This window comes from Pleurodeles waltl, chromosome 4_2, assembly GCF_031143425.1.
Source record: "Pleurodeles waltl isolate 20211129_DDA chromosome 4_2, aPleWal1.hap1.20221129, whole genome shotgun sequence".
Taxonomy (NCBI): Eukaryota; Metazoa; Chordata; class Amphibia; order Caudata; family Salamandridae; genus Pleurodeles; species Pleurodeles waltl.
Genome location: NC_090443.1, coordinates 292756375 through 292783408, shown reverse-complemented (window position 1 = coordinate 292783408; position 27034 = coordinate 292756375). Strand labels below are relative to the sequence as shown.

The following is a 27034-nucleotide window of genomic DNA, read 5'->3' as shown; positions in this document are numbered from 1 at the left end:
GCTGAAGAGCAGGTGGTAATGGCAGTGAACGTGAGGAGTGCTGAAGAGCGAGTGGTAATGGCAGTGAACGCGCAGGAGTGCTTAGTAGGTGGTAATGGCAGTGAACGTGCAGGAGTGCTGAGCAGGTGGTAATGGCAGTGAACGCGCAGGAGTGCTGAGCAGGTGGTAATGGCAGTGAACGTGCAGGAGTGCTGAAGAGCGAGTGGTAATGGCAGTGAACGTGCAGGAGTGCTGAGCAGGTGGGTAATGGCGGTGAACGTGCAGGAGTGCTGAAGAGTAGGTGGTAATGGCAGTGAACGTGCAGGAGTGCTGAGCAGGTGGTAATGGCAGTGAACCTGCAGGAGTGCTGAGCAGGTGGTAATGGCAGTGAACCTGCAGGAGTGCTGAGTAGGTGGTAATGGCAGTGAACGTGCAGGAGTGCTGAAGAGCAGGTGATAATGACAGTGAACGTGCAGGAGTGGTGAAGAGCAGGTGGTAATGGCAGTGAACGTGCAAGAGTGCTGAAGAGCAGGTGGTAATGGCAGTGAACGTGCAGGAGTGCTGAAGAGCAGGTGGTAATGGCAGTGAACGTGCAGGAGTGCTGAGCAGGTGGTAATGGCAGTGAACGTGCAGGAGTGCTGAAGAGCGAGTAGTAATGGCAGTGAACGTGCAGGAGTGCTGAGCAGGTGGTAATGGCAATGAACGTGCAGGAGTGCTGAGCAGGTGGTAATGGCAATGAACGTGCAGGAGTGCTGAGCAGGTGGGTAATGGCAGTGAACGTGCAGGAGTGATGAAGAGCGAGTGGTAATGGCGGTGAACGTGCAGGAGTGCTGAGCAGGTGGTAATGGCAGTGAACCTGTAGGAGTGCTGAGTAGGTGGTAATGGCAGTGAACGTGCAGGAGTGCTGAAGAGCAGGTGGTAATGACAGTGAACGTGCAGGAGTGCTGAAGAGCAGGTGGTAATGGCAGTGAACGTGCAAGAGTGCTGAAGAGCAGGTGGTAATGGCAGTGAACCTGTAGGAGTGCTGAGTAGGTGGTAATGGCAGTGAACGTGCAGGAGTGCTGAAGAGCAGGTGGTAATGACAGTGAACGTGCAGGAGTGCTGAAGAGCAGGTGGTAATGGCAGTGAACGTGCAAGAGTGCTGAAGAGCAGGTGGTAATGGCAGTGAACGTGCAGGAGTGCTGAAGAGCAGGTGGTAATGGCAGTGAACGTGCAGGAGTGCTGAGCAGGTGGTAATGGCAGTGAATGTGCAGGAGTGCTGAAGTGCAGGTGGGAATGGCAGTGAAAGCGCAGGAGTGCTGAAGAGCAGGTGGTAATGGCAGTGAACGTGCAGGAGTGCTGAAGAGCAGGTGGTAATGGCAGTGAACGTGCAGGAGTGCTGAAGAGCAGGTGATAATGGCAGTGAACGTGCAGGAGTGCTGAACAGGTGGTAATGGCGGTGATGGCAGCGAATGTGTAGGAGTGCTGAGCAGGTGGTAATGGCGGTGAACGTGCAGGAGTGCTGAGCAGGTGGTAATGGCAGTGAACGTGCAGGAGTGCTGAGCAGGTGGTAATGGCAGTGAACTTGCAGGACTGCTGAGCAGGTGGTAATGGCGGGGATGGCAGCGAATGTGCAGGAGTGCTGAGCAGGTGGTAATGGCAGTGAACATGCAGGAGTGCTGAGCAGGTGGTAATGGCAGTGAATGTGCAGGAGTGCTGAAGAGCAGGTGGTAATGGCAGTGAACGTGAGGAGTGCTGAAGAGCGAGTGGTAATGGCAGTGAACGCGCAGGAGTGCTTAGTAGGTGGTAATGGCAGTGAACGTGCAGGAGTGCTGAGCAGGTGGTAATGGCAATGAACGCGCAGGAGTGCTGAGCAGGTGGTAATGGCAGTGAACGTGCAGGAGTGCTGAAGAGCGAGTGGTAATGGCAGTGAACGTGCAGGAGTGCTGAGCAGGTGGGTAATGGCGGTGAACGTGCAGGAGTGCTGAAGAGTAGGTGGTAATGGCAGTGAACGTGCAGGAGTGCTGAGCAGGTGGTAATGGCAGTGAACCTGCAGGAGTGCTGAGCAGGTGGTAATGGCAGTGAACCTGCAGGAGTGCTGAGTAGGTGGTAATGGCAGTGAACGTGCAGGAGTGCTGAAGAGCAGGTGGTAATGACAGTGAACGTGCAGGAGTGGTGAAGAGCAGGTGGTAATGGCAGTGAACGTGCAAGAGTGCTGAAGAGCAGGTGGTAATGGCAGTGAACGTGCAGGAGTGCTGAAGAGCAGGTGGTAATGGCAGTGAACGTGCAGGAGTGCTGAGCAGGTGGTAATGGCAGTGAACGTGCAGGAGTGCTGAAGAGCGAGTGGTAATGGCAGTGAACGTGCAGGAGTGCTGAGCAGGTGGTAATGGCAATGAACGTGCAGGAGTGCTGAGCAGGTGGTAATGGCAATGAACGTGCAGGAGTGCTGAGCAGGTGGGTAATGGCAGTGAACGTGCAGGAGTGATGAAGAGCGAGTGGTAATGGCGGTGAACGTGCAGGAGTGCTGAGCAGGTGGTAATGGCAGTGAACCTGTAGGAGTGCTGAGTAGGTGGTAATGGCAGTGAACGTGCAGGAGTGCTGAAGAGCAGGTGGTAATGACAGTGAACGTGCAGGAGTGCTGAAGAGCAGGTGGTAATGGCAGTGAACGTGCAAGAGTGCTGAAGAGCAGGTGGTAATGGCAGTGAACGTGCAGGAGTGCTGAAGAGCAGGTGGTAATGGCAGTGAACGTGCAGGAGTGCTGAAGAGCAGGTGGGAATGGCAGTGAACGCGCAGGAGTGCTGAAGTGCAGGTGGTAATGGCAGTGAACGTGCAGGAGTGCTGATGAGCAGGTGATAATGGCAGTGAACGTGCAGGAGTGCTGAAGAGCAGGTGATAATGGCAGGGAACGCGCAGAAGTGCTGAGCAGGTGGTAATGGCAGTGAACTTGCAGGAGTGCTGAGCAGGTGGTAATGGCGGTGATGGCAGCGAATGTGTAGGAGTGCTGAGCAGATGGTAATTGCGGTGAACGTGCAGGAGTGCTGAGCAGGTGGTAATAGCAGTGAACGTGCAGGAGTGCTGAGCAGGTGGTAATGGCGGGAATGGCAGAGAATGTGCAGGAGTGCTGAGCAGGTGGTAATGGCAGTGAACATGCAGGAGTGCTGAGCAGGTGGTAATGGCAGTGAATGTGCAGGAGTGCTGAAGAGCAGGTGGTAATGGCAGTGAACGTGCAGGAGTGCTGAAGAGTGAGTGGTAATGGCAGTGAACGCGCAGGAGTGCTTAGTAGGTGGTAATGGCAGTGAACGTGCAGGAGTGCTGAAGAGCGAGTGGTAATGTCAGTGAAAGTGCAGGAGTGCTGAGCAGCTGGTAATGGCAGTGAACGTGCAGGAGTGCTGAAGAGCAGGTGGTAATAGCGGTGAACGTGCAGGAGTGCTGAAGAGCAGGTGGTAATGGGAGTGAACGTGCAGGAGTGCTGAGCAGGTGGTAATGGCAGTGAACGTGCAGGAGTGCTGAAGAGCAGGTGGTAATGGCAGTGAACGTGCAGGAGTGCTGAAGAGCGGGTGGTAATGGCAGTGAACATGCAGGAGTGCTGAAGAGCGAGTGGTAATGGCAGTGAACGTGCAGGAGTGCTGAAGAGCGGGTGGTAATGGCAGTGAACGTGCAGGAGTGCTGAAGAGCGGGTGGTAATGGCAGTGAACGTGCAGGAGTGCTGAAGAGCGAGTGGTAATGGCAGTGAACGTGCAGGAGTGCTGAGCAGGTGGTAATGGCAGTGAACGTGCAGAAGTGCTGAAGAGCAAGTGGTAATGGCAGTGAACGTGCAAGAGTGCTGAAGAGCAGGTGGTAATGCCAGTGAACGTGCAGGAGTGCTGAGCAGGTGGTAATGGCAGTGAACGTGCAGGAGTGCTGAAGAGAGAGCAGTTGGTAATGGCGGTGAACGTGCAGGAGTGCTGAAGAGCAGGTGGTAATGGCAGTGAATGCGCAGGAGTGCTGAGCAGGTGGTAATGGCAGTGAACGTGCAGGAGTGCTGAAGAGCAGGTGGTAATGGCAGCGAATGTGCAGGAGTGCTGAAGAGCGGGTGGTAATGGCAGTGAACGCGCAGGAGTGCTGAGCAGGTGGTAATGGCAGTGAACGCGCAGGAGTGCTGAGCAGGTGGTAATGGCAGTGAACGTGCAGGAGTGCTGAAGAGTAGGTGGTAATGGCAGTGAACGTGCAGGAGTGCTGAGCAGGTGGTAATGGCAGTGAACGTGCAGGAGTGCTGAAGAGCGAGTGGTAATGGCGGTATGCATGAAAGAGTGCTGAAGAGAGAGCAGGTGGTAATGGCGGTATGCATGAAAGAGTGCTGAAGAGACAGCAGGTGGTAATGGCGGTATGCATGAAAGAGTGCTGAAGAGACAGCAGGTGGTAATGGCAGCGAATGTGCAGGAGTGCTGAAGAGCAGGTGGTAATGGCAGCGAATGTGCAGGAGAGCTGAAGAGCAGCTGGTAATGGCAGTGAACGTGCAGGAGTGCTGAAGAGAGAGCAGGTGGTAATGGCAGTGAACGTGCAGGAGTGCTGAGCAGGTAGTAATGGCAGTGAACGCGCAGGAGTGCTGAGCAGGTGGTAATGGCGGTGAATGTGCAGGTGGTAATGGCAGTGAACGTGCAGGAGTGCTGAAGAGCAGGTGGTAATGGCAGTGAACGTGGAGGAGTGCTGAGCAGGTGGTAATGGCAGTGAACGCGCAGGAGTGCTGAAGAGAGAGCAGGTGGTAATGGCAGTGAACCTGCAGGAGTGCTGAGTAGGTGGTAATGGCAGTGAACGTGCAGGAGTGCTGAAGAGCAGGTGGTAATGACAGTGAACGTGCAGGAGTGGTGAAGAGCAGGTGGTAATGGCAGTGAACGTGCAAGAGTGCTGAAGAGCAGGTGGTAATGGCAGTGAACGTGCAGGAGTGCTGAAGAGCAGGTGGTAATGGCAGTGAACGTGCAGGAGTGCTGAGCAGGTGGTAATGGCAGTGAACGTGCAGGAGTGCTGAAGAGCGAGTGGTAATGGCAGTGAACGTGCAGGAGTGCTGAGCAGGTGGTAATGGCAATGAACGTGCAGGAGTGCTGAGCAGGTGGTAATGGCAATGAACGTGCAGGAGTGCTGAGCAGGTGGGTAATGGCAGTGAACGTGCAGGAGTGATGAAGAGCGAGTGGTAATGGCGGTGAACGTGCAGGAGTGCTGAGCAGGTGGTAATGGCAGTGAACCTGTAGGAGTGCTGAGTAGGTGGTAATGGCAGTGAACGTGCAGGAGTGCTGAAGAGCAGGTGGTAATGACAGTGAACGTGCAGGAGTGCTGAAGAGCAGGTGGTAATGGCAGTGAACGTGCAAGAGTGCTGAAGAGCAGGTGGTAATGGCAGTGAACGTGCAGGAGTGCTGAAAAGCAGGTGGTAATGGCAGTGAACGTGCAGGAGTGCTGAAGAGCAGGTGGGAATGGCAGTGAACGCGCAGGAGTGCTGAAGTGCAGGTGGTAATGGCAGTGAACGTGCAGGAGTGCTGATGAGCAGGTGATAATGGCAGTGAACGTGCAGGAGTGCTGAAGAGCAGGTGATAATGGCAGGGAACGCGCAGAAGTGCTGAGCAGGTGGTAATGGCAGTGAACTTGCAGGAGTGCTGAGCAGGTGGTAATGGCGGTGATGGCAGCGAATGTGTAGGAGTGCTGAGCAGATGGTAATGGCGGTGAACGTGCAGGAGTGCTGAGCAGGTGGTAATAGCAGTGAACGTGCAGGAGTGCTGAGCAGGTGGTAATGGCGGGAATGGCAGCGAATGTGCAGGAGTGCTGAGCAGGTGGTAATGGCAGTGAACATGCAGGAGTGCTGAGCAGGTGGTAATGGCAGTGAATGTGCAGGAGTGCTGAAGAGCAGGTGGTAATGGCAGTGAACGTGCAGGAGTGATGAAGAGTGAGTGGTAATGGCAGTGAACGCGCAGGAGTGCTTAGTAGGTGGTAATGGCAGTGAACGTGCAGGAGTGCTGAAGAGCGAGTGGTAATGGCAGTGAAAGTGCAGGAGTGCTGAGCAGCTGGTAATGGCAGTGAACGTGCAGGAGTGCTGAAGAGCAGGTGGTAATAGCGGTGAACGTGCAGGAGTGCTGAAGAGCAGGTGGTAATGGGAGTGAACGTGCAGGAGTGCTGAGCAGGTGGTAATGGCAGTGAACGTGCAGGAGTGCTGAAGAGCAGGTGGTAATGGCAGTGAACGTGCAGGAGTGCTGAAGAGCGGGTGGTAATGGCAGTGAACATGCAGGAGTGCTGAAGAGCGAGTGGTAATGGCAGTGAACGTGCAGGAGTGCTGAAGAGCGGGTGGTAATGGCAGTGAACGTGCAGGAGTGCTGAAGAGTGGGTGGTAATGGCAGTGAACGTGCAGGAGTGCTGAAGAGCGAGTGGTAATGGCAGTGAACGTGCAGGAGTGCTGAGCAGGTGGTAATGGCAGTGAACGTGCAGAAGTGCTGAAGAGCAAGTGGTAATGGCAGTGAACGTGCAAGAGTGCTGAAGAGCAGGTGGTAATGCCAGTGAACGTGCAGGAGTGCTGAGCAGGTGGTAATGGCAGTGAACGTGCAGGAGTGCTGAAGAGAGAGCAGTTGGTAATGGCGGTGAACGTGCAGGAGTGCTGAAGAGCAGGTGGTAATGGCAGTGAATGCGCAGGAGTGCTGAGCAGGTGGTAATGGCAGTGAACGTGCAGGAGTGCTGAAGAGCAGGTGGTAATGGCAGCGAATGTGCAGGAGTGCTGAAGAGCGGGTGGTAATGGCAGTGAACGCGCAGGAGTGCTGAGCAGGTGGTAATGGCAGTGAACGCGCAGGAGTGCTGAGCAGGTGGTAATGGCAGTGAACGTGCAGGAGTGCTGAAGAGTAGGTGGTAATGGCAGTGAACGTGCAGGAGTGCTGAGCAGGTGGTAATGGCGGTGAACGTGCAGGAGTGCTGAGCAGGTGGGTAATGGCGGTGAACGTGCAGGAGTGCTGAAGAGTAGGTGGTAATGGCAGTGAACGTGCAGGAGTGCTGAGCAGGTGGTAATGGCAGTGAACCTGCAGGAGTGCTGAGCAGGTGGTAATGGCAGTGAACCTGCAGGAGTGCTGAGTAGGTGGTAATGGCAGTGAACGTGCAGGAGTGCTGAAGAGCAGGTGGTAATGACAGTGAACGTGCAGGAGTGGTGAAGAGCAGGTGGTAATGGCAGTGAACGTGCAAGAGTGCTGAAGAGCAGGTGGTAATGGCAGTGAACGTGCAGGAGTGCTGAAGAGCAGGTGGTAATGGCAGTGAACGTGCAGGAGTGCTGAGCAGGTGGTAATGGCAGTGAACGTGCAGGAGTGCTGAAGAGCGAGTGGTAATGGCGGTATGCATGAAAGAGTGCTGAAGAGAGAGCAGGTGGTAATGGCGGTATGCATGAAAGAGTGCTGAAGAGACAGCAGGTGGTAATGGCGGTATGCATGAAAGAGTGCTGAAGAGACAGCAGGTGGTAATGGCAGCGAATGTGCAGGAGTGCTGAAGAGCAGGTGGTAATGGCAGCGAATGTGCAGGAGTGCTGAAGAGCAGCTGGTAATGGCAGTGAACGTGCAGGAGTGCTGAAGAGAGAGCAGTTGGTAATGGCAGTGAACGTGCAGGAGTGCTGAGCAGGTAGTAATGGCAGTGAACGCGCAGGAGTGCTGAGCAGGTGGTAATGGCGGTGAATGTGCAGGTGGTAATGGCAGTGAACGTGCAGGAGTGCTGAAGAGCAGGTGGTAATGGCAGTGAACGTGGAGGAGTGCTGAGCAGGTGGTAATGGCAGTGAACGCGCAGGAGTGCTGAAGAGAGAGCAGGTGGTAATGGCAGTGAACATGCAGGAGTGCTGAAGAGAGAGCAGGTGGTAATGGCGGGGAACGCGCAGGAATGCTGAAGAGCAGGTGGTAATGGCGGTATGCATGAAAGAGTGTTGAAGAGAGCAGGTGGTAATGGCGGTATGCATGAAAGAGTGCTGAAGAGACAGCAGGTAGTAATGGCGGTATGCATGAAAGAGTGCTGAAGAGACAGCAGGTGGTAATGGCAGCGAATGTGCAGGAGTGCTGAAGAGCAGGTGGTAATGGCAGCGAATGTGCAAGAGTGCTGAAGAGCAGCTGGTAATGGCAGTGAACGTGCAAGAGTGCTGAAGAGAGAGCGGGTGGTAATGGCAGTGAACGTGCAGGAGTGCTGAAGAGCGGGTGGTAATGGCAGTGAACGTGCAGGAGTGCTGAAGAGCGAGTGGTAATGGCAGTGAACGTGCAGGAGTGCTGAGCAGGTGGTAATGGCAGTGAACGTGCAGAAGTGCTGAAGAGCAAGTGCTAATGGCAGTGAACGTGCAAGAGTGCTGAAGAGCAGGTGGTAATGCCAGTGAACGTGCAGGAGCGCTGAGCAGGTGGTAATGGCAGTGAACGTGCAGGAGTGCTGAAGAGAGAGCAGTTGGTAATGGCGGTGAACGTGCAGGAGTGCTGAAGAGCAGGTGGTAATGGCAGTGAATGCGCAGGAGTGCTGAGCAGGTGGTAATGGCAGTGAACGTGCAGGAGTGCTGAAGAGCAGGTGGTAATGGCAGCGAATGTGCAGGAGTGCTGAAGAGCGGGTGGTAATGGCAGTGAACGCGCAGGAGTGCTGAGCAGGTGGTAATGGCAGTGAACGTGCAGGAGTGCTGAGCAGGTGGTAATGGCAGTGAACGTGCAGGAGTGCTGAAGAGTAGGTGGTAATGGTAGTGAACGTGCAGGAGTGCTGAGCAGGTGGTAATGGCAGTGAACGTGCAAGAGTGCTGAAGAGCGAGTGGTAATGGCGGTATGCATGAAAGAGTGCTGAAGAGAGAGCAGGTGGTAATGGCGGTATGCATGAAAGAGTGCTGAAGAGACAGCAGGTGGTAATGGCGGTATGCATGAAAGAGTGTTGAAGAGACAGCAGGTGGTAATGGCAGCGAATGTGCAGGAGTGCTGAAGAGCAGCTGGTAATGGCAGCGAATGTGCAGGAGTGCTGAAGAGCAGCTGGTAATGGCAGTGAACGTGCAGGAGTGCTGAAGAGAGAGCAGGTGGTAATGGCAGTGAACGTGCAGGAGTGCTGAAGAGCAGGTAGTAATGGCAGTGAACGTGCAGGAGTGCTGAGCAGGTAGTAATGGCAGTGAACGCGCAGGAGTGCTGAGCAGGTGGTAATGGCGGTGAACGTGCAGGTGGTAATGGCAGTGAACGTGCAGAAGTGCTGAAGAGCAGGTGGTAATGGCAGTGAATGTGTAGGAGTGCTGAGCAGGTGGTAATGGCAGTGAACGCGCAGGAGTGCTGAAGAGAGAGCAGGTGGTAATGGCAGTGAACATGCAGGAGTGCTGAAGAGAGAGCAGGTGGTAATAGCGGGGAACGCGCAGGAATGCTGAAGAGCAGGTGGTAATGGCGGTATGCATGAAAGAGTGTTGAAGAGAGCAGGTGGTAATGGCGGTATGCATGAAAGAGTGCTGAAGAGACAGCAGGTAGTAATGGCGGTATGCATGAAAGAGTGCTGAAGAGACAGCAGGTGGTAATGGCAGCGAATGTGCAGGAGTGCTGAAGAGCAGGTGGTAATGGCAGCGAATGTGCAAGAGTGTTGAAGAGCAGCTGGTAATGGCAGTGAACGTGCAAGAGTGCTGAAGAGAGAGCAGGTGGTAATGGCAGTGAACGTACAGGAGTGCTGAAGAGCAGGTAGTAATGGCAGTGAACACGCAGGAGTCCTGAGCAGGTATTAATGGCAGTGAACGCGCAGGAGTGCTTAGCAGGTGGTAATGGCGGTGAACGTGCAGGAGTGCTGAGCAGGTGGTAATGATGGTGAACGTGCAGGAGTGCTGAGCAGGTGGTAATGGCAGTGAACGTGCAGGAGAGCTGAAGAGCAGGTGGTAATGGCAGTGAACGTGCAGGAGAGCTGAAGAGCAGGTGGTAATGGCAGTGAACGTGCAGGAGTGCTGAGCAGGTGGTAATGGCAGTGAACGCACAGGAGTGCTGAAGAGAGAGCAGGTGGTAATGGCAGTGAATGCGCAGGAGTGCTGAGCAGGGAGTAATGGCAGTGAACGCGCAGGAGTGCTGAAGCGAGAGCAGGTGGTAATGGCAGTGAACGCGCAGGAGTGCTGAGCAGGGAGTAATGACAGTGAACGTGCAGGAGTGCTGAAGAGAGCAGGTGGTAATGGCAGTGAACGTGCAGGAGTGCTGAAGAGAGAGCAGGTGGTAATGGCGGGGAACGTGCAGGAGTGCTGAAGAGAGAGCAGGTGGTAATGGCAGTGAACATGCAGGAGTGCTGAAGAGAGAGCAGGTGGTAATGGCGGGGAACGCGCAGGAGTGCTGAAGAGAGAGCAGGTGGTAATGGCGGGGAACGTGCAGGAGTGCTGAAGAGAGAGCAGGTGGTAATCGCGGGGAACACGAAGGAGTGCTGAAGAGAGAGCAGGTGATAATGGCGGGGAACGTGCAGGAGTGCTGAAGAGAGAGCAGGTGGTAATCGCGGGGAACGAGAAGGAGTGCTGAAGAGAGAGCAGGTGATAATGGCGGGGAACGTGCAGGAGTGCTGAAGAGAGAGCAGGTGGTAATGGCGGGGAACGTGCAGGAGTGCTGAAGAGAGAGCAGGTGGTAATGGCGGGGAACGTGCAGGAGTGCTGAAGAGAGAGCAGGTGGTAATGGCGGGGAACGCGCAGGAGTGCTGAAGAGAGAGCAGGTGGTAATGGCGGGGAACGCGCAGGAGTGCTGAACAGAGAGCAGGTGGTGCACAGCTGCCAAGTTTTCAGATTCTCATGTGTGACTCTGCTATGTTTCTAGGTTGATTAAGTGTGACATTTCAATGCTTGCGTGTGACACGCTATTGTAAGTACACATAAGCAGTTATGCCCAGGTTATGAAACACATTTCACAGTTTATCCCCTTGTGTGCCGTGTGAGACTCTAGAAATGGCTGCAATGCATGTAAAGTGTTTAGGCCTCTGTTGCAAGACATACAGCCTATTTGCGTCTTGCACTGCAATGTAAGCTGTTAACTTCTGCCTTGAAACCGCATCATTTCATGGCCATGCATTTGTTGGACTGAAACAAGCTGCTGTCTCAGTGCAAATAATGCCCATACCCCACCGTGAAGTGTGTTACTTTCAGGCACTACTGGCTGTTGTGTATGTCATCAATTGCATTCTGGTATTTGTAGTTGCCTTTTATCTGGAACGTTGGCCACAAAGCAAGAACTGCTGAAAATGTGTTGCACGCCATTACCCTCATTACACCTGTTAATCAATGAATGTGAGTTTTGACTCAGTTTATAAATATGTCCAACAAAAGGCGATGTGGATGATGCAGGGTAGAGAATGTGAAACATTTTTGAATTTTTTGAGATTTGGAGCGATATTAAACTTTAAAAACTGCTTTCTATGTGGGGATAGTGGAGCTTCCTGGATGGTCAGTAGATTTGGTAGCTGCTACCACAGACAGCTGTGTGGCATGTTTAGGAGACTTAAAAACTGATTTTTCCCTATAGGTATACATAACAGTCTCTACTAATCCAAACTCTGGTCTTTTTTCACACACCTCTGCAGCTGGCACAGTAAACACTTTAGCTTTTTATGGTCAGCTAGTCGCTTATGTTATACAGATTCATTACAGTTTCAAAATGAATATCTCCAGTTTGCTCACGCTGTTATAAAGTGCCACGAACTCCTTATCAACATTGACTCTGATTTAAAGATTTTATAAGTAAAATGTGGTCCTCTAATTTTTCGCACGTTTTTTTATCTACGTTTTGTACAACATTTTCTGTACTTAGGTTTGCTTCCTTTGCTTGGCATCTTTAGTTTGAGGTAACTGATACTAATGAGCAGTTACTGCATCCTTGCGTACAGCAAGTGCAACTTCTTATCATGTGTGCCAGTGCTCTGCCGACCTGGAGGGGCACGACAACTGTAAGGTGGCTCACTAGTGGTGCCAGGGTAGGGAGTGCTACGTGGAGAGAGGGCAATACGGAAAGTACAGATGCTTCACGGGCCTGGCAGGTCTCTGCGTGAGGTGTGCAGACACTGAGGATTAGTTAGTGTTCAAGGCAGAAATGCTGGAGCATAGAAGATCAGGCAGTGATGGAGTTAAACATGCAGTCAGTCGTTCCTTATACATACAGAACAGTTAGGATGCTTGCTCGGATATCCTTCATTGCCACCAGGCACTGTTCCAAAGTAAAGTTCGGGCTGAACTCCTGTAAAATGAAGGATGTTGTGAGAAAACGGGCCGCAATGACACACAGCTTGAAATTGGCAAAAGCTCAAAAGTTTCTTACCACAGAGGCATTAATATCACGGCTGAATATCACCCCTGAGACAAGACAGAAAAACATTCGTTATTCACAAAGAAGCCCTATGGTCACGTCATCTGCTGCAATGCTCGTCCACCGGGCACCCACCGATGCTACTAGCATGGCCCAAAAGAGGATGATCCCAAAGAGCGCTTCAAATCTGCTGCTCAGTGAAGTGTGTGTTCTGTTGTATGATTGATCAAATAAACGGATGGGTGCCCTGTACATAAAGCACTGGTTGCGTTTCAGCCCCACAGGAAGCGAGTGCTCCCAGGTTGCAGTGTCCAGTTTACCGTTCGCTATGAAATGGTAACGTACTTGCGCTTTACAGTGCAGAGCTAACAGCAAATGACAAGAAAAAAGGCAAGAACAAGAGGCTGCAGTGCTGAGCTCACAGCGCTATACAAGAGCTCGCAGCAGGCCACAGAAAAGCGACCAACCCGGGGCAGTGGCGCCGGCCCAGGACAACCCAACACTCGCTGGCAGTGACGAGCCAGCAAGCACACCCTCCCGGGCAGTGCAGAGCTCGCAGCGTCCCTTCATACGTGACCGCGCCTGTGACGCGCAGGGCCGCGCTCAGAGAACAAGAAGCGCTTCAAGGCTCTGTTACTCACTCTTACGTGCTGGCAAACACGTTATACAACATACTCTCCGAGACTCTGGTGCTGGGATAACAAGCAACGCTCCCAGGTATAATGAACCCTGAGAGACCTAGCACTTCCAAGCACCTACGAGGTGCTTCTAGACAAGCAGCCGCTGCCAACAATTCTACAGCACTCGCTGTCACAACTGCACACACTGGAAACTCTGGAGTCATACCTATGGCACAATCCTAGGGGTGGCAGGGGGTCCACTGGAAATCAGGGAGGGGTATCTGGCTGTGGAAGGGCCGTTTCATCTTACCTCCTGGCACCTCCTTAGTGCCTCGCTTCAGTAGAATTCTGGCGCTCTGTTCTGTCAGGCTGCTGTTCGCCTCCATGAGCCTAGAAACAAGAGGTGACTGCATCAACAATTCACACAAGCTGGTAGAGGCAGTAGAGGGGCAGCGAGAGCTGCTTTAATCATTACACTGAGTTCTAACTATCAGAGGGCGAGTGCTTTCATAAAGACACACCGCTACGCTCGAACCCTTTAACTCACTTATGATACCTAGTGGTGGTTTGCTGGATTGGTGGACTGTAGCATTTTTTTGTGAATGGTGTACACAGTGCTTGCCTTATGGAACTGGAATGAATATATCGTTTTGGATGGTTTCACTGTGGAGAACATACCAAGGTGTGGTGAGGTTGTCGGAGACTTAGTTTGATTATACATAGAGTAGACGGGTTTACTACACTTGATAACCATCCAAAGGTATTTTAAGGTAACCGGGCAAGGGTGTTGAGAAGGCTGTTTGCTGAGGGGTGGCCTGGTCTAACATTACAAAAGGCATTAGGCTTGATGTTTGTCAGCTAAGACGAATTACTTTGATAAAATATCTCTGCGGTTTTAAAGAGGGGCTATGGGGATGGATATGTCCTGGATGACACAGAATAGTCATGGCTTAAGTTTGCCATCTGTCCAAGAAACGGGTGCCATTTACTCACATTAGCATTTTATTTTAGAATTTTGACAGAGTTTAGGAGGTGTTTCACGTTCTGCTTTTTCAGGTGCCTGGTTCAAAGCCGCCAAGGCATAGTGAGTTTCAGGTGATCTATCTATACTCAAAGAGAGAAGGACATTTCAGAGGTGAATCAGTGAGATAAGGCTTGCAGTTGCTTGTGCTGAAGGATCGCTTACCCTACGATTGTTGAGTAGGATACATGTCTAAGAGTTGTATGGTTGAGAGGCACAGCCAACAAAGATCTGAAGTTTTCATGTAGTTTGGTTCAAGGTGTAACTGAGTTGGCTCTATACAGACTGGATGTTACTAGAGAAAGTGCTGGCAGATTGGCTGTTGCAAGGGGACATAGATGTTTGATGATGAGGGATGTATGCCATGGATTTTCAGACCTGTGGGTGGGGGATGGCAGAAGGAATGGATGGGGTCGCAGAACTGAACCAGATTCATCACCTAGGAAAATAAGGGGTCAACTGGAAGGTTTTCATTTTCAGTTAAATAGTAAGACAACACTACCCTCTGGAACATTTGGTCAGACTGGTTTGTGGGAGAGTGCAGAACGCACAAAGTGACATGTTAGAACACAGTCAGAAACACTCACCTCTTCAGTGCTCCCTCTGGACTGTAAACAATGGGGTCTAGCTTGCGTTCCCGACGAAGGTGACCAGCAATTACTTTCCGTTCCCGGTGTAACACCATTTCCTAAGGGCAGGCAACATGTGCAAGTAAGTGGTGGCAAGGAACTGGGGAACCGTGTGAACCTCTGAGCTTAAACACAAATTGCATGCCACACTTCCAGAAGTTTGTGAACCCCACAATTTGGAGTCTTGTTCGTTCTTACCAGGGGTATAGGGAAGAATCCGCAACTATCCAAGAGCACAAGCTTATCCACCATATCAGGAAAAAGGTAGGTGAACTATGGGAAAAGAAAGAGAGATGAGTGACAGCCCCGCCCAAACTGAGCCTCCCCACCTTTATCAGTTGACGTCAATTCTCCATTCTGAACGTCTTCACTCTCAATCAGCTTTAGCCCACCAATCTGAACCCTCCTCCACCTTCTATCCACATGTAGAACCCAGCCCGTTTTTGAACATCCCACACACACTCTCCACTCACAGAACTACCCCCATGCTTGCCGACCACATAAATTCAACCTCTCACATCTTCTCTATCCTTGCCCATGGTACGTCCACAAACAACTGATCTATCCAAGATTTTCAATATAATCTCTATGGGGCAGAGTCCCACTTACATGTACCATATGTAAATGTACCTTATGCGGATGGCCTGAAATCAATCTCGCCTTATGTTAGACAACCCTCTTCTATCCACTTCAACATACCTAACTGCAATCTGTTTGGAATAGGCAAAAGAACCTTAATGTGTTTGAGTGGTAACCATGCACTGGAATGGCCAAAAACTTCAATCTGTGAGAAAGACCACACATGAAAACTGACGAATTGAGACCATTTTGATGACCATGATTTCAGTAGGGAATTTAAGACATGACTGCTGCCAAACAGATTACACGATCAAGCCAGATTACATGGTGATGGTCCGCATGCACCAGCCTGACCTTTCCTTTCTTATACCTCCCTGCTACAGACCATGTACAAAGCAGCCTCAAGATCACCATGCCACAATCGGCGTAGCCCCTGAACCTTATGCACAACACCGATGCTTCCAAAACAGACACAACCACAAACTCACACTATCCTATCTAGGCACAATAAGCAGGGTAGTGTCTTACCCAACCACTCTAGCACAATACCCAATACTTTCCATGTAGGATGTGCTATAAATCCATGCCAATAGGCATAAATATCAAACTGAATAGCCTCTTACTCAACTACCTGGAAGTAAAATGCTTCAGGTCCTCATCAGTGTACAAGATACTATCCAAATACTACATCTCAGACTTAGGCAGGGTACTCATTCTGTGACATTTCCATTTAATGAGCTTTAACAAGTGTCTGTATTGAGTGTAGGCTCTTTGCAATGAGCGGAATGTGACAGTGTGCCAGGTGTAGGTGCAAGTTACATCTCCTCAGAAGGGAAGAGTGACTCATCCTTGTGTACAATGTGGGGGACGTACTACTCACCGAGGAAGCATGATCCAAACCCAATCTTTCTTCAAAAAAGGGGAGAGAACTGGGTAAAAGATTGACATTTTGAGGTGACAGAAGGAAGGGGAAAGGTGGGGAGACAGAGGAGTAGATGACACAGAAATGCTTTTCAGAGAGTGTACCACAGTCACTGCACAATTTGACTCCTGTACCTTTCCGGTACCCCAGACCCGATGCTGAGAAAAGGAAAGCCAATACTCACAATTGTTCCGATGACTCCACCTGTGAAATATGAATATGAGATTCTTGTTACTTAACTGCAGCGCCAAGAAGCGCGAGTGCTGGCTGCAGAGAACTCAAACTTGTGAGGGACACTGTAGGAACTACTATACTGCACTTTAGTTATTATTACAGTTATACATTGTAGGACTGGATGCAGGAAGATCACTCAAGCAGAATGCTGGAGGAGATGGTGCAATGGGTCTTAAATACAGAGGTGATGCAGGAGTCTTAGTTGCTTGGAGCTTACATCTTGCCTGGGGCCACTTTTGGCGATGGTGCAGGGAGTTCAGAATTCCTGCAACCCTCTGGTTTCTTCCCCCAAAGTGCACTCACCCATACTGTGGCCGATGATGGAGATTCGTCTGTAGTTTAGGACTGTTGAGAGATGGAGAACCACAAGCAAGTGTCAAAGAAGCAACACTGGGGAACCCAAAGGCCACTCCTACAGACATGGCAACCAATTCTACCAACCATAGGTCCTCAGAGCCCAGCACAGTCCAGTATAAACAACATGTCTCAGGAACCTAACATTACGCTCCTTGTGCCATGGGTTCAGGCTTCTTCCCTCGATTAGTTGAAAACTATTGATACTAGTAGAGCAGGTAATGGACATGGCTGGTGGATGTAAATAATTCCTTCAAGTGGGGTTCCTTGCTTCCCAAGCTCTGCAGCCATCCCCAGGAGGTCTCAAGTCCTTTAAAGCTGTCTAGAGAATCTGTGTGTAGGCTCGTTGCACTCAAGAGAACCCACAGACAGCTACCACTCTAATCTGAGAACTATTGGTCCTACCTAAGTAATCCCTCTATAGAAGTTAGGTATTCAGGGCGAGGGTCAGTATGTCAGGAAGTCAGTATGTAAAGACCCACTTGGGCACACTATAAACCCCACCCTAACTCCCGTTTAATCTGTAAAAGGAATCTCAAGTCTCCAGAGAAGGCTGCGTGAGGTGAAAGTAGTCCCACGGGCTGTAAGCCCAACCAGAGCTTCCCAGATGAATAATAATGGAGTGGTATAAGAGTTGCTGTGCCTCTTCTTTCTACAATGTTCTGTTACTCCGAGACAATCTAAGTTTGTGCCGATATTGGAATTGTGACACAGCGTTTCATCTCAAGCTGACTAGTTCGAAAACGACAACTCACCCTAATGTCCAAGGAGGTACTAGTCTCCACAAACTGGAGAAAACTTTGTTACTGATCCAAAATGGCCAACTGTCTAAAGTTCGCCTGGTGATCTGGTTTCCTCAAGAGGTCTCAATGAGACACAGCTGTGCTCCATAAAATACCCAAATAAATAAACAACAATACAAATCATGAGATTGACCTCAAAAATACTATTGAGTCAATAAAAAAAAAAGTGTAAACTGCAGTTTTTGGACCAGGCTCCAGCTTTGCTCAATGAGCTTCTCTGTCTGTAGTCATTTATACCACGTGTGGCAACAGACTTCAGATGAAAGGTCCATTGCCTGCGTTTGAAATCGTACATACTGTTCCCTTTTATGCTTGCTAACCCTTTTACAATTGGGTGCATCCCTTACCCAACTCAACCTTCCAAGTTTGTGAGGTTTCTCTTTTAACCAGATAACTCCTTCCACCTTGCTAAACTCACCTTTCAAAGTTCTATACAAATCAATCAAGCAGGTTTTGTAATCATAGCAAGATCCTGGAGAGAGATGAGATGATTGTCCGTGGCCAGAGAAGTCTAAGGCAATATAGCGGCGATCTGGAAAAGAAAGACAGAGTTTGAAGGGTGGACACAAGGGCATCGAACGGGAAGAAGAAACTGTTTCCCCTACACCTGGATGGACTCATGGGCATGGTATGGACTCTGGACAGGTGCCTGGCAAACTGACTGAGTGACTGTGACTTCTACATAATGATATTGAGTGACTGGCACTGGAATACAAGGTATAGAGCCAGATGAATGTTTGGGGTTTAGTATGGGGATCAAAAGGCTGCCACCTTTGGACACGAAAGCTAGGGAAACTGCCAGAGTTAAACCAAATCTATTATCTCTACAACTTGGGGATTCGCAGCCGGTCACCACCAGGGTTGAGTGACTGAGGGGGCCGGCACACGGAAACAATGTCATCTCCAGGATTGGATAAGGCCAGGAATGGCACTAGGCTAATAACGAGGAATAATTGATCCCATACTCTCCAATGATCACCTGGGGGCAGCAGAGGTACCAGCTTCTGGAACGTATTGGCATTATCCATCCAGCCGTGGAGGCAGAACACAGGGCGACCCTCAACTGGGCCCCAAGTCAGGCAGGCAAGGTAACCCCAAGGGACTGGAATTTGTATCTCCATAGGTGCTCCTAAAACGACAACAGAGAGGCCTAGAAAAGCAGGGGATAAAAAATTGCCATGATTTGAATGACAGCAAATAATGACTTGAGGCACAGACAATCACAACCTGAGCCACAGCCACCCATGTCCTCAGCACCAACCAGCTATGCCCTGAGCCAAGCCCATCCACATCTTGAGACACAACCAGACATACCCTAAGCCACAGCCAACTAAAAGTGGAGGTGCAACCACCTAAGACCAGCCACATCCTGAGTTGCAGCCTTCCACGTCTCAGTTCTTGGATACCTCAACTATAGCAGCGACCCGCCAAAGCCTTTAGTAACCAATCACACTGAGCCACATACACATAATGAAGCATAGTCAGTCACATCAGACATCTGGTGGCCACCTGATTTGGAAGTTCCACCTACCCTTGCACTATTGGTAACCAATTTAACTTCAACCTTTAAAACTTATTTAAACAAAGTAAACTCTACCCAGGGCCAGACTAGTTGTACTGGGCATCGGGTGTTTCCCTGAGAGGTTGGAAGAGTGGGGGTCAGTTTTGCAATTGTTCTGCAATATCGGCCCCCAGAAACAAAAACAGCAAGATGGCATAATCCACTCACTCTCATTTCCAGTCTCCGTTCGGGGCTGGTATGGCAAAATTACCAGAGCTGATCGGGGTTCTCAGTCCGGCCCCGAGTCTACCTGCTTCCTTTATAAAAACAATGGAGAAGACGTCTCCTAGGTTACATTCAGAGTAGCACAAATAAGTATTTCACACAATGATCATCTTAGAACTTGACAATTACAATCGCCTATACATTGGTGCCCAAATAAGAAGCTCCTTGTTGAGGAAAAAGCTAATTCAATTTCAAAAAGACTTCCCTCCAGCTTTTAAAATGTCAGCAATATACTTCCACTGACTGTTAAAACGACCACACCTCCACACCTCCATTTTGTGCAGCAAGGCCAATTTGGTGCATTAAAGAAGGATCCCAGAGGCCTCCATTACACTTGTTCGCTAAATCACTCACACCATTTATGTAGTTCATACACAAACATGCACAACATACATTTGGGATGTTAGTACTAGGATCTGAGGTAGCGAATAGAAGAGTAACTTAAAATGTGTGAGCTAGTTGGCATCCACTCAGACACAAACATAAAAAGGTCTGGCCACAATAACGGCTACACATAGCATGGTATACTGCCACCACAGCTATGTGCTAAACCCATGACAGGGAAAGAAATCTACTGTGGGTTCAATAAAGGAATGCTGGGTGCACCTGTTCAGGTCATAGGAGAGGTCCAGGATGTCACTTATGTCAAGGAACAGGCCTAGCTCTCTGCACATGCTCTGGATTAGTGTAAGCATGACCAAAGTAAAAAAAATCAAGATTCCACACTGATGCAGTTAGGCACTCAGGGGAAGGAAGCATGACTATATAGCATGCGGAGGACATTCTTGTCTCAACAACATGCCTTTCGTCTACTTGCAGCTCGACACTGGAATCCCCTCCCACTTTCTCCGAAGGTTATAATCAATCCCAGTTTAAGGACGCTCTAAAAACTCTTATTTTTGGTAAGATCCTGTCATAGGTAATCAGCTTTTTTTTCTGGTATTTTAGCTTCAGTGCCAGGACACCTTTCTGGGTAGCAGTTACACTCTAGACATTTTCGTATCAGAACAAACAAAATGAGCAACACCTGGTTTCCCAAAACAAACTGGGGCATCAATGTTCTCATCGCAGAAATCGGAATATAAATGTCAGGGTTATGAGAGAAGACGTCGTCTACTGACGTGCTTTCTGACACTGGAACGTGAAGACCCATGTTCTAATCCTTGTTTAGGCCTTTAAGAAAGAACATTGAAATGTAGAGGTCAAATCCCTGGGGCTCTATATATAAATACGAGAAATTGTAAAATGCGAGACAAATCTGCACAGGGTGTTGTAAAGTATAGCCCAGTTGCATGCTTTCCTGCCTACACTCGCATCCTGGTTTCTGTAACATGGTCTCACCTGGACTCAACACTCCAGTCTGCTCTATATACTGAACCCCATACTCGATATTATTCTGCCACAACAAAAAGGTTCTCCACAAAGCACTCTGCTGCTTCTAGGTGAAAGATCCGTTCTAAATCAAACATCTTAAAATAGTCATTGTTTTTTTTAATTTATTTTATTAATAGTGTTAATGGGCCTACTGCAGGCTTGTTTGTGTAACCTGCAAATCGTGTTCCACTCCACAAAACAAACCGCTCAAGGGATTACGCTTGTTGCTCGGAAATGTAGATCGCCTGTGGGTCACAGGTTCAAATCCTATTGATAACTGGATGAATGTGCTTGTTGAGGGAGTCAGGTTGGGGTAATAATGTACATGCACATCTCCTTTTTGTTGCAAACCCGCAGCTCACAAGATGAAATCCCTGTTAAATAGTTTAGAGAGGTAAATGTTGCCGATATATGCCTGCAACAAACAGATAACAGGTTGTAGTGGAGTATGAAATAGCTTTGAGCGTTAATGTGTTTATGGCACAAATGTGGGTGCCTCGGTTTAGGATACCTTCAGGGCACAATATCCACTTGCAATAAAATAGTTTAGGGGATATTAGGATAGTTGTTGAAATATGATGATCCCGTGTTCTAAAACCAGGGAGGCTGTTCGGTTCGGCTAATAATCCTGCTATGGAAATCTGGGTAACCTGCAAGCAAAGGTCCCAATCCCACTGAGATAGCTAGAATAGTTGGCATACCTGTTGCGAATGCTGTGGATAATCTGTAGGTCAGAGTTTTCAATCTCATTTAAACACCAAAGATGATGAATAAGTGTGTGTAACGATGGTTTCCGATCCCCATAATCTATGACGATGATGACATTATCATTGCTAAATGTGGTGGCTCCTGACTTTTGGTTTTGAGGGACCTTACCGAGATGGTGGTGGTAAACTGCCGGTACAGGCATCCAGGCTGTGCTGCTGTGCTCGATGAAACCTGGAGTAAATGAAAAAATACTGCAAGTATCTTGGACCGACCTTTGACCACCACATGTCCAGAAGCTCAGCACAGATGAAGAAATGATTAACCAGTCTCGGTAATGGGGTGGCCTTTCCACCTCTTGGTGTGCAGTCTAACTTGATAGGTGGCTATTTGAAGCATGCAATAAGAGATTGTATGAAAATTGTGGATGGGTTCATAAAGGGGCATTCATGGAACTTGGCCTAGAATAAATACGAGATTTGTAAGTAGGACGTCCAAGAACATAATGTTTGCACCCCAGTGTCTGAGTTTACAAACGGATATTAATGACAGAATCTATGAATAATAAATAGATCTTTGGAGTATTTATCCAGGGACATTTTGTAGCATTTAGTCAGGAATTCTGCAGGCATATTAACGTGAACTGTCTTGATTATTGAGAAAAAATGTTGGAGAATTGGCATTCGATTATCAGGGAATATCTGGAGCAAGCAGTCCTTCTTCAGTGAGTTACATGGGGGCCTGTGACTTTCCAAAGATGTGAGGCATTTATCATGAGATTATCTTGGAATAGTCAGGAAAAGTGGCCTCCTGTAATCCGGAGATACATGCGGCAAGGGGTTATTGGAATATGTAGTCTGGGGTTAAGCATGAATATTTTGGACATGAGATGTGAATTGTATTTAAACAGATGTATAGAAAGGGGTAACCAACCACATGGGCTACAGAACACTACCCCCCAACAGTAAAAAGTATTAAAGCAGTAGAGTCTTCAGGGCTTTCTAGAATGTGAAGAGTTGTGGAAAGACAAGCAATCAGGCAACAAGTTCAAGATTCTGTGTGCAAAGCTGTTGAAGGGGCCGAGTGGAGCTGACAGCACACAATGGCACATCGAGGGTTCGATCAGAATTGCTGTTGGTCAAAAATTCACAAACCCCCAACAATGGCGAATTTGACACTGATGGCCAGGGATTTTTGGGAGAAAACTGCGGCACACAGACAGATCAGTCGATGTCAAATGGAGACTTTTTTGTTGCCGTAATTCTGTTTTTGTTTATACTTAACATTAACAAATTTGGTTTTATTTTCACAGTTTATTTTGTCATATAACAGGTACATTGGGAATCAAAAATTTAAAACATCGAATAAACCTGCAAAGGTGTAACACTTGCAACAATAGACCTGTAAATAGGTCAATAGAAAGAGAAGAGGATAGGACAGAGGCAACATGTCAGCAGCCTGGATCTATTACTTCAATTTTTTATGCATCAGAGAAATAGTTGATTCACGCAACTGGAGAAATTGGATAAACAGCAAGGTGTTATTGGCACTGTTGATTTATAGTTTTTCAGACCTGGAATAACGGGGCAAATAGGTGGGATGGGGGTAGGAGTCACGGAGGTTTCTGTCAGAGATGTAGCCACCTTAATTATCCAGCTCAGGACTAAAAGGAGCCAAATGCCGTTCAAGTGACAAGAAGCAACCTCTATATTATTTAACACCAAATCTCATTCTAAGCTTTCTAGTTCTGGCTGGTAGGCATGTGCGCTGGGATAATGCTGTCCCGTTACCTGCCTGCAGTCTTCGTTATTCTCTTTTGGTCACTGACCACACTGGCAAAACATAGGCCTCTATTTATACTTTTTTTGTGCCGCATGTGCGTCATTTTTTTACGCAAAAACGGCGCAAACTTACAAAATATAATTGGGGCATATTTATACTCCGTTTGCGCCGAATTAGCGTCGTTTTTTTCGACGCAAATTCGGCGCAAAACTAACGCCATATTTATACTTTGGCGCTAGACGCGTCTAGCGCCAAAGTATGAGGAAAGAGCATCATTTTTTAGCGTGAACGCCTTCCTTGCGTTAATGAGATGCAAGGTAGGCGTTCCCGTCCAAAAAAATGACTGCGCCGCAAATGCGTCGTATTTATACTCCCGGGCAAAAATCACGCCCGGGAGTTGGCGGGGCAGAAAACCCCGCATTTGCGCCACTTTTTAACGCCTGGGTCAGGGCAGGCGTTAAGGGACCTGTGGGCTCAAAATGAGCCCACAGCTGCCCTCCCTTGCCCCCAGGGACCCCCCCTGCCACCCTTGCCCACCCCAGGAGGACACCCAAGGATGGAGGGACCCACCCCAGGGACATTCAGGTAAGTTCAGGTAAGTATCATTTTTATTTTTTTAAATATTTTTTTTTGGCATAGGGGGGCCTGATTTGTGCCCCCCTACATGCCTCAATGCCCAATGACCATGCCCAGGGGACATAAGTCCCCTGGGCATGGCCATTGGGCAAGGGGGCATGACTCCTGTCTTTACTAAGACAGGAGTCATGTAAATGGCGCTAGGGCGTCGTTTAAAATGGCGCAAATCGGGTTTAGACGTTTTTTTTGCGTCAACCTGACTTGCGCCATTTTTAAGACGCCCTAACGCCATTTTTCCCTACGCCGGCGCTGCCTGGTGTACGTGGGTTTTTTCCACGCACACCAGGCAGCGCCGGTCTGCTTGCGCCGGCTAACGCCATTCAATAAATACGGCGCCCGCATGGCGCTTCAGAATGGCGTTAGCCGGCGCAAAACTTTTTGACGCTAAACTGCGTTAGCGCAGTTTAGCGTCAAAAAGTATAAATACAGGCCAATTGTATTTTGTAAGTTTGCGCCACTTTTGCGTCAAAAAATGACGCACATGCGACGCAAAAAAAAGTATAAGCTTGGGCCATAATGCCACTGCATGTATGTGACACCCGGTACACACTTTCCAAATCCTCATCTTTCTTTTAAGAACTAAACGCATTTTGGGAGTTGTAATAATTGTTCTTTTAAAGCAAAACAATTGCCTCAACACGCGTGCAAATGAAAGCCCAAAAGTCTAACATAGGGTAACCAAAGATTAGGTGACCAGCTAGTTGCATGTCACCGGGGCCCACTTTTCCACGCCTGGTCCTTACATTTACATATCAGTGCGTTCTGGTGGTTGTAGTCTTGATTTTTTTAATGCATCCAACTGGACCGACAAACCTGCTAAGAACGATACGAAAAAAACAGTATCCACGGACATAAAAGTAAATCTGAAAGAAAAGCAATGTGGTCCCGATGTCAAGGAATCATCTGTTACCTTACTCAGTGAAGCGGCACTCAAATGCACTGCATGTAAAGCAGTAGTCGACAGAACTAACTTGGATCCACCAGCCTTGTTAGATTATTCATATCGGACTTCCTGTTGCTTGCGGAGCTTTCTAATATGCTCGGTACAAATTCGCATTTTATAAGTGAATTGACGAAACGAATACAAATCCTTTAAGTAATGGAAACTACAGATGCAGGAATTTAATACTTAAAGATTATAAAATTAACTGGTAGCTTAGCATTCCCAACAACAGAAAGGCCGACCTCTTCTTGGCAAGTGCTTCAGGAACGTGATGCTGACCACTCCCACTGTCCCACATACAAACCAATCGGCACGCGGGCAACGCGTGAGCTGCCACCCAGGCGACCTACGCGCTGCGAAAGTGAAAGCAGGCTCCCTCAACTCACTGACAGTTCAGAGCGGTGCGGACAAAAGTGACGTGGGACTCGAAAACATACTCACCCACAAGCAGGACAGAAAATACAGAAGGAAGTTCGGACTAACAGGAGGCAAGCTTGCCATAGTAGGTAGGAATGAACGCACTGTTTTTTAAAATTATTTAATCAGTTGAGAGCGAAAGTTGAATCTTAAGTGCAATGTAGATGTTGCCTCAAAGGCAAATGATCTAATCATTCTTTGTTTTCCTCGTATCTGCTGTTTACACCGGCTACCAAACACTGAATATTTGTTCTCGAATGTCATCTAGCAAGCCTCATAAACCCATATCCTTGGAAACCTGCAGATGAACTTCTTGTTCAATATGGCAGTCGAGCCGCTACATTTTGCCCAAAAAAGGGGGGGGGGGGGGTGAGTTGGAAACAGCGGCTTGTCGGTTCTACGCATGCGTGGTAGCTATTTTGGTCATGCGCAGATCTATGTACTATAGGAGTTTTTACTGTGAGCGCAGTGCAGAGTTTTTACTTGTTTCGTTGTGAAATTTACATATGTATATCTATATAGACGTTATAGTTAGGTTCTGAATTTACTCGTACAAAACCATAGAAATTCAGCAGTTACAGTGAGAGATCTTTTAAGTAATTATAACTCGTACTGTACGGTAACTATAACTTAAATCCGTGCCATGCACAGTTTTCTCATCAATAATTTTAATGCAAATGTTGCATTGATAATATCAAAGATGCCATACAAGATCTCATCAATGATGTAATATGTAATTAACTGTGCATGGCGAAGGCGCAAATTATAGTTACCTTAGGGCGCGAGTTATAGTTACTTAAAATAACTATATCTTTTGACTACTGAATTTCTATGGTTTTGTACGTGTACATTCAGAACCTAACTATAACGTGCCTGTAACCTTTTTTTTTCCCATTAAATTTCGATGTCTTTTTAACGTAAAGCAATTTAAATTACTATACGTTATTCCGACCCGCGCACAGCAGGGCCTGGCCTACAGCCAGGCCTTGCAGCCAAGCCCATATAACCTCCCAACCCCATGCCACACATGTCCTTTCGCTATGGGCAGTGCAGGTTGGCCACAGATGGCCTGTCTCCGTCAGTGGATCTATGAGTGGGTGCATGAGTGTTTGAGTGGGTCTGAAAGTGGGTGTGTAAGCCTGAGTGGGAGCATCAGTGTCTGAGTAGGTGTGTGAGTGGACATATGAGTCTCTAAATGCATGTATGAGTGAATGAATTAGTGTATGAATGAGTGGTTTTTCTTTCACATTTTTCCATATTCGCGAATTTTCGTGAATATCGTGCATGGTGATGCAAAATTATTTTAAACCCACAATAAGCACCTAGAACACACCTATATCACACCCCTGGGGTCAGGGTACCCTCACCCTGACCCCTTATGCCACTTTCAATTTGGATTTTCACCCCATGTCCCATGAAATAAAATGGCGGCCGCAACTTTGTAGTCAGGTTGCAGTCAGCCAATTGCAACACTTCTTTTCGCGTGCATATTCGCGAAAAATTCACAAAATATTTGTGGCCAGAGACACACAAATTTATTTTCAATTTATTATCTCAAAAACTGCTGAACAGATTCACAGCACATAAGGGAAAGTGTAATCTGAATACCAACAGCTAGCTTTCTGCCAAATTTGGTGTAATTCTGTCCAGTGGTTCAACCTGTAGTCGTGTCTAAAGAATCCCATAGGAATTAACATAGGAAATGCAATGTTTTTTTAACCCCTTTTTTCTTCCCTTTTTCTTTTTGGGCACCAGCTTGGCGGATCACCCCATGCACAACAAGAATCACAGTAACACTTTTTTAGGAAAACTTTGCGCTGAACAATGTCAAACATTCACCTCCAGTACAGAGATATGGGCCTAAATCCATTGTTTTTTTGCTAGCCAAGCCATTCCAGTTTGGACCCAGCCATATGCAAATGTGTCTCGACCCTGTTCCCCATGGGAACAGTACAGCCTGAACTGCTAAGCCAGGTCTTCCCTGGACTAGAAACAAGCATCCTGGGACCAGTTTCGGGTATCACCCACTCCTCAGCCAGGCTAG

The 27034-nt window shown here is 48.6% G+C and overlaps 2 protein-coding genes across 6 annotated transcripts in view; one reads left to right on the top strand and one right to left on the bottom strand.

The window, feature by feature from the left end:
* Positions 1 to 24843, bottom strand: part of SERHL2 (serine hydrolase like 2) — a 103225-nt gene extending 78382 nt beyond the window's left edge. The window contains exons 1-11 of one of the 5 annotated variants that reach the window (XM_069231218.1): positions 24541 to 24826; positions 21384 to 21446; positions 18327 to 18476; positions 17766 to 17879; positions 16494 to 16535; positions 16141 to 16160; positions 14654 to 14728; positions 14414 to 14514; positions 13116 to 13195; positions 12198 to 12232; positions 12040 to 12116 (exon numbers count right to left, since the gene is read on the bottom strand). In XM_069231218.1, the coding sequence (XP_069087319.1) occupies positions 12040 to 12116; positions 12198 to 12232; positions 13116 to 13195; positions 14414 to 14514; positions 14654 to 14728; positions 16141 to 16160; positions 16494 to 16535; positions 17766 to 17879; positions 18327 to 18476; positions 21384 to 21417 (728 nt within the window). In that variant the 5' untranslated portion in view covers positions 21418 to 21446; positions 24541 to 24826. Of the gene's footprint in view, positions 1 to 12039; positions 12117 to 12197; positions 12233 to 13115; positions 13196 to 14413; positions 14515 to 14653; positions 14729 to 16140; positions 16161 to 16493; positions 16536 to 17765; positions 17880 to 18326; positions 18498 to 21383; positions 21447 to 24540 lie in introns of all 5 variants that reach the window. The other 4 variants (XM_069231217.1, XM_069231221.1, XM_069231220.1 and 1 more) reach the window with 4 other exon arrangements.
* A 1-nt stretch (position 24844) lies between these two features.
* Positions 24845 to 27034, top strand: part of LOC138293851 (uncharacterized) — a 66948-nt gene continuing 64758 nt past the window's right edge. The window contains exon 1 of the mRNA XM_069233159.1: positions 24845 to 25079. Coding sequence (XP_069089260.1) covers positions 24845 to 25079 — 235 coding nt within the window. The remainder of the gene's footprint in view (positions 25080 to 27034) is intronic.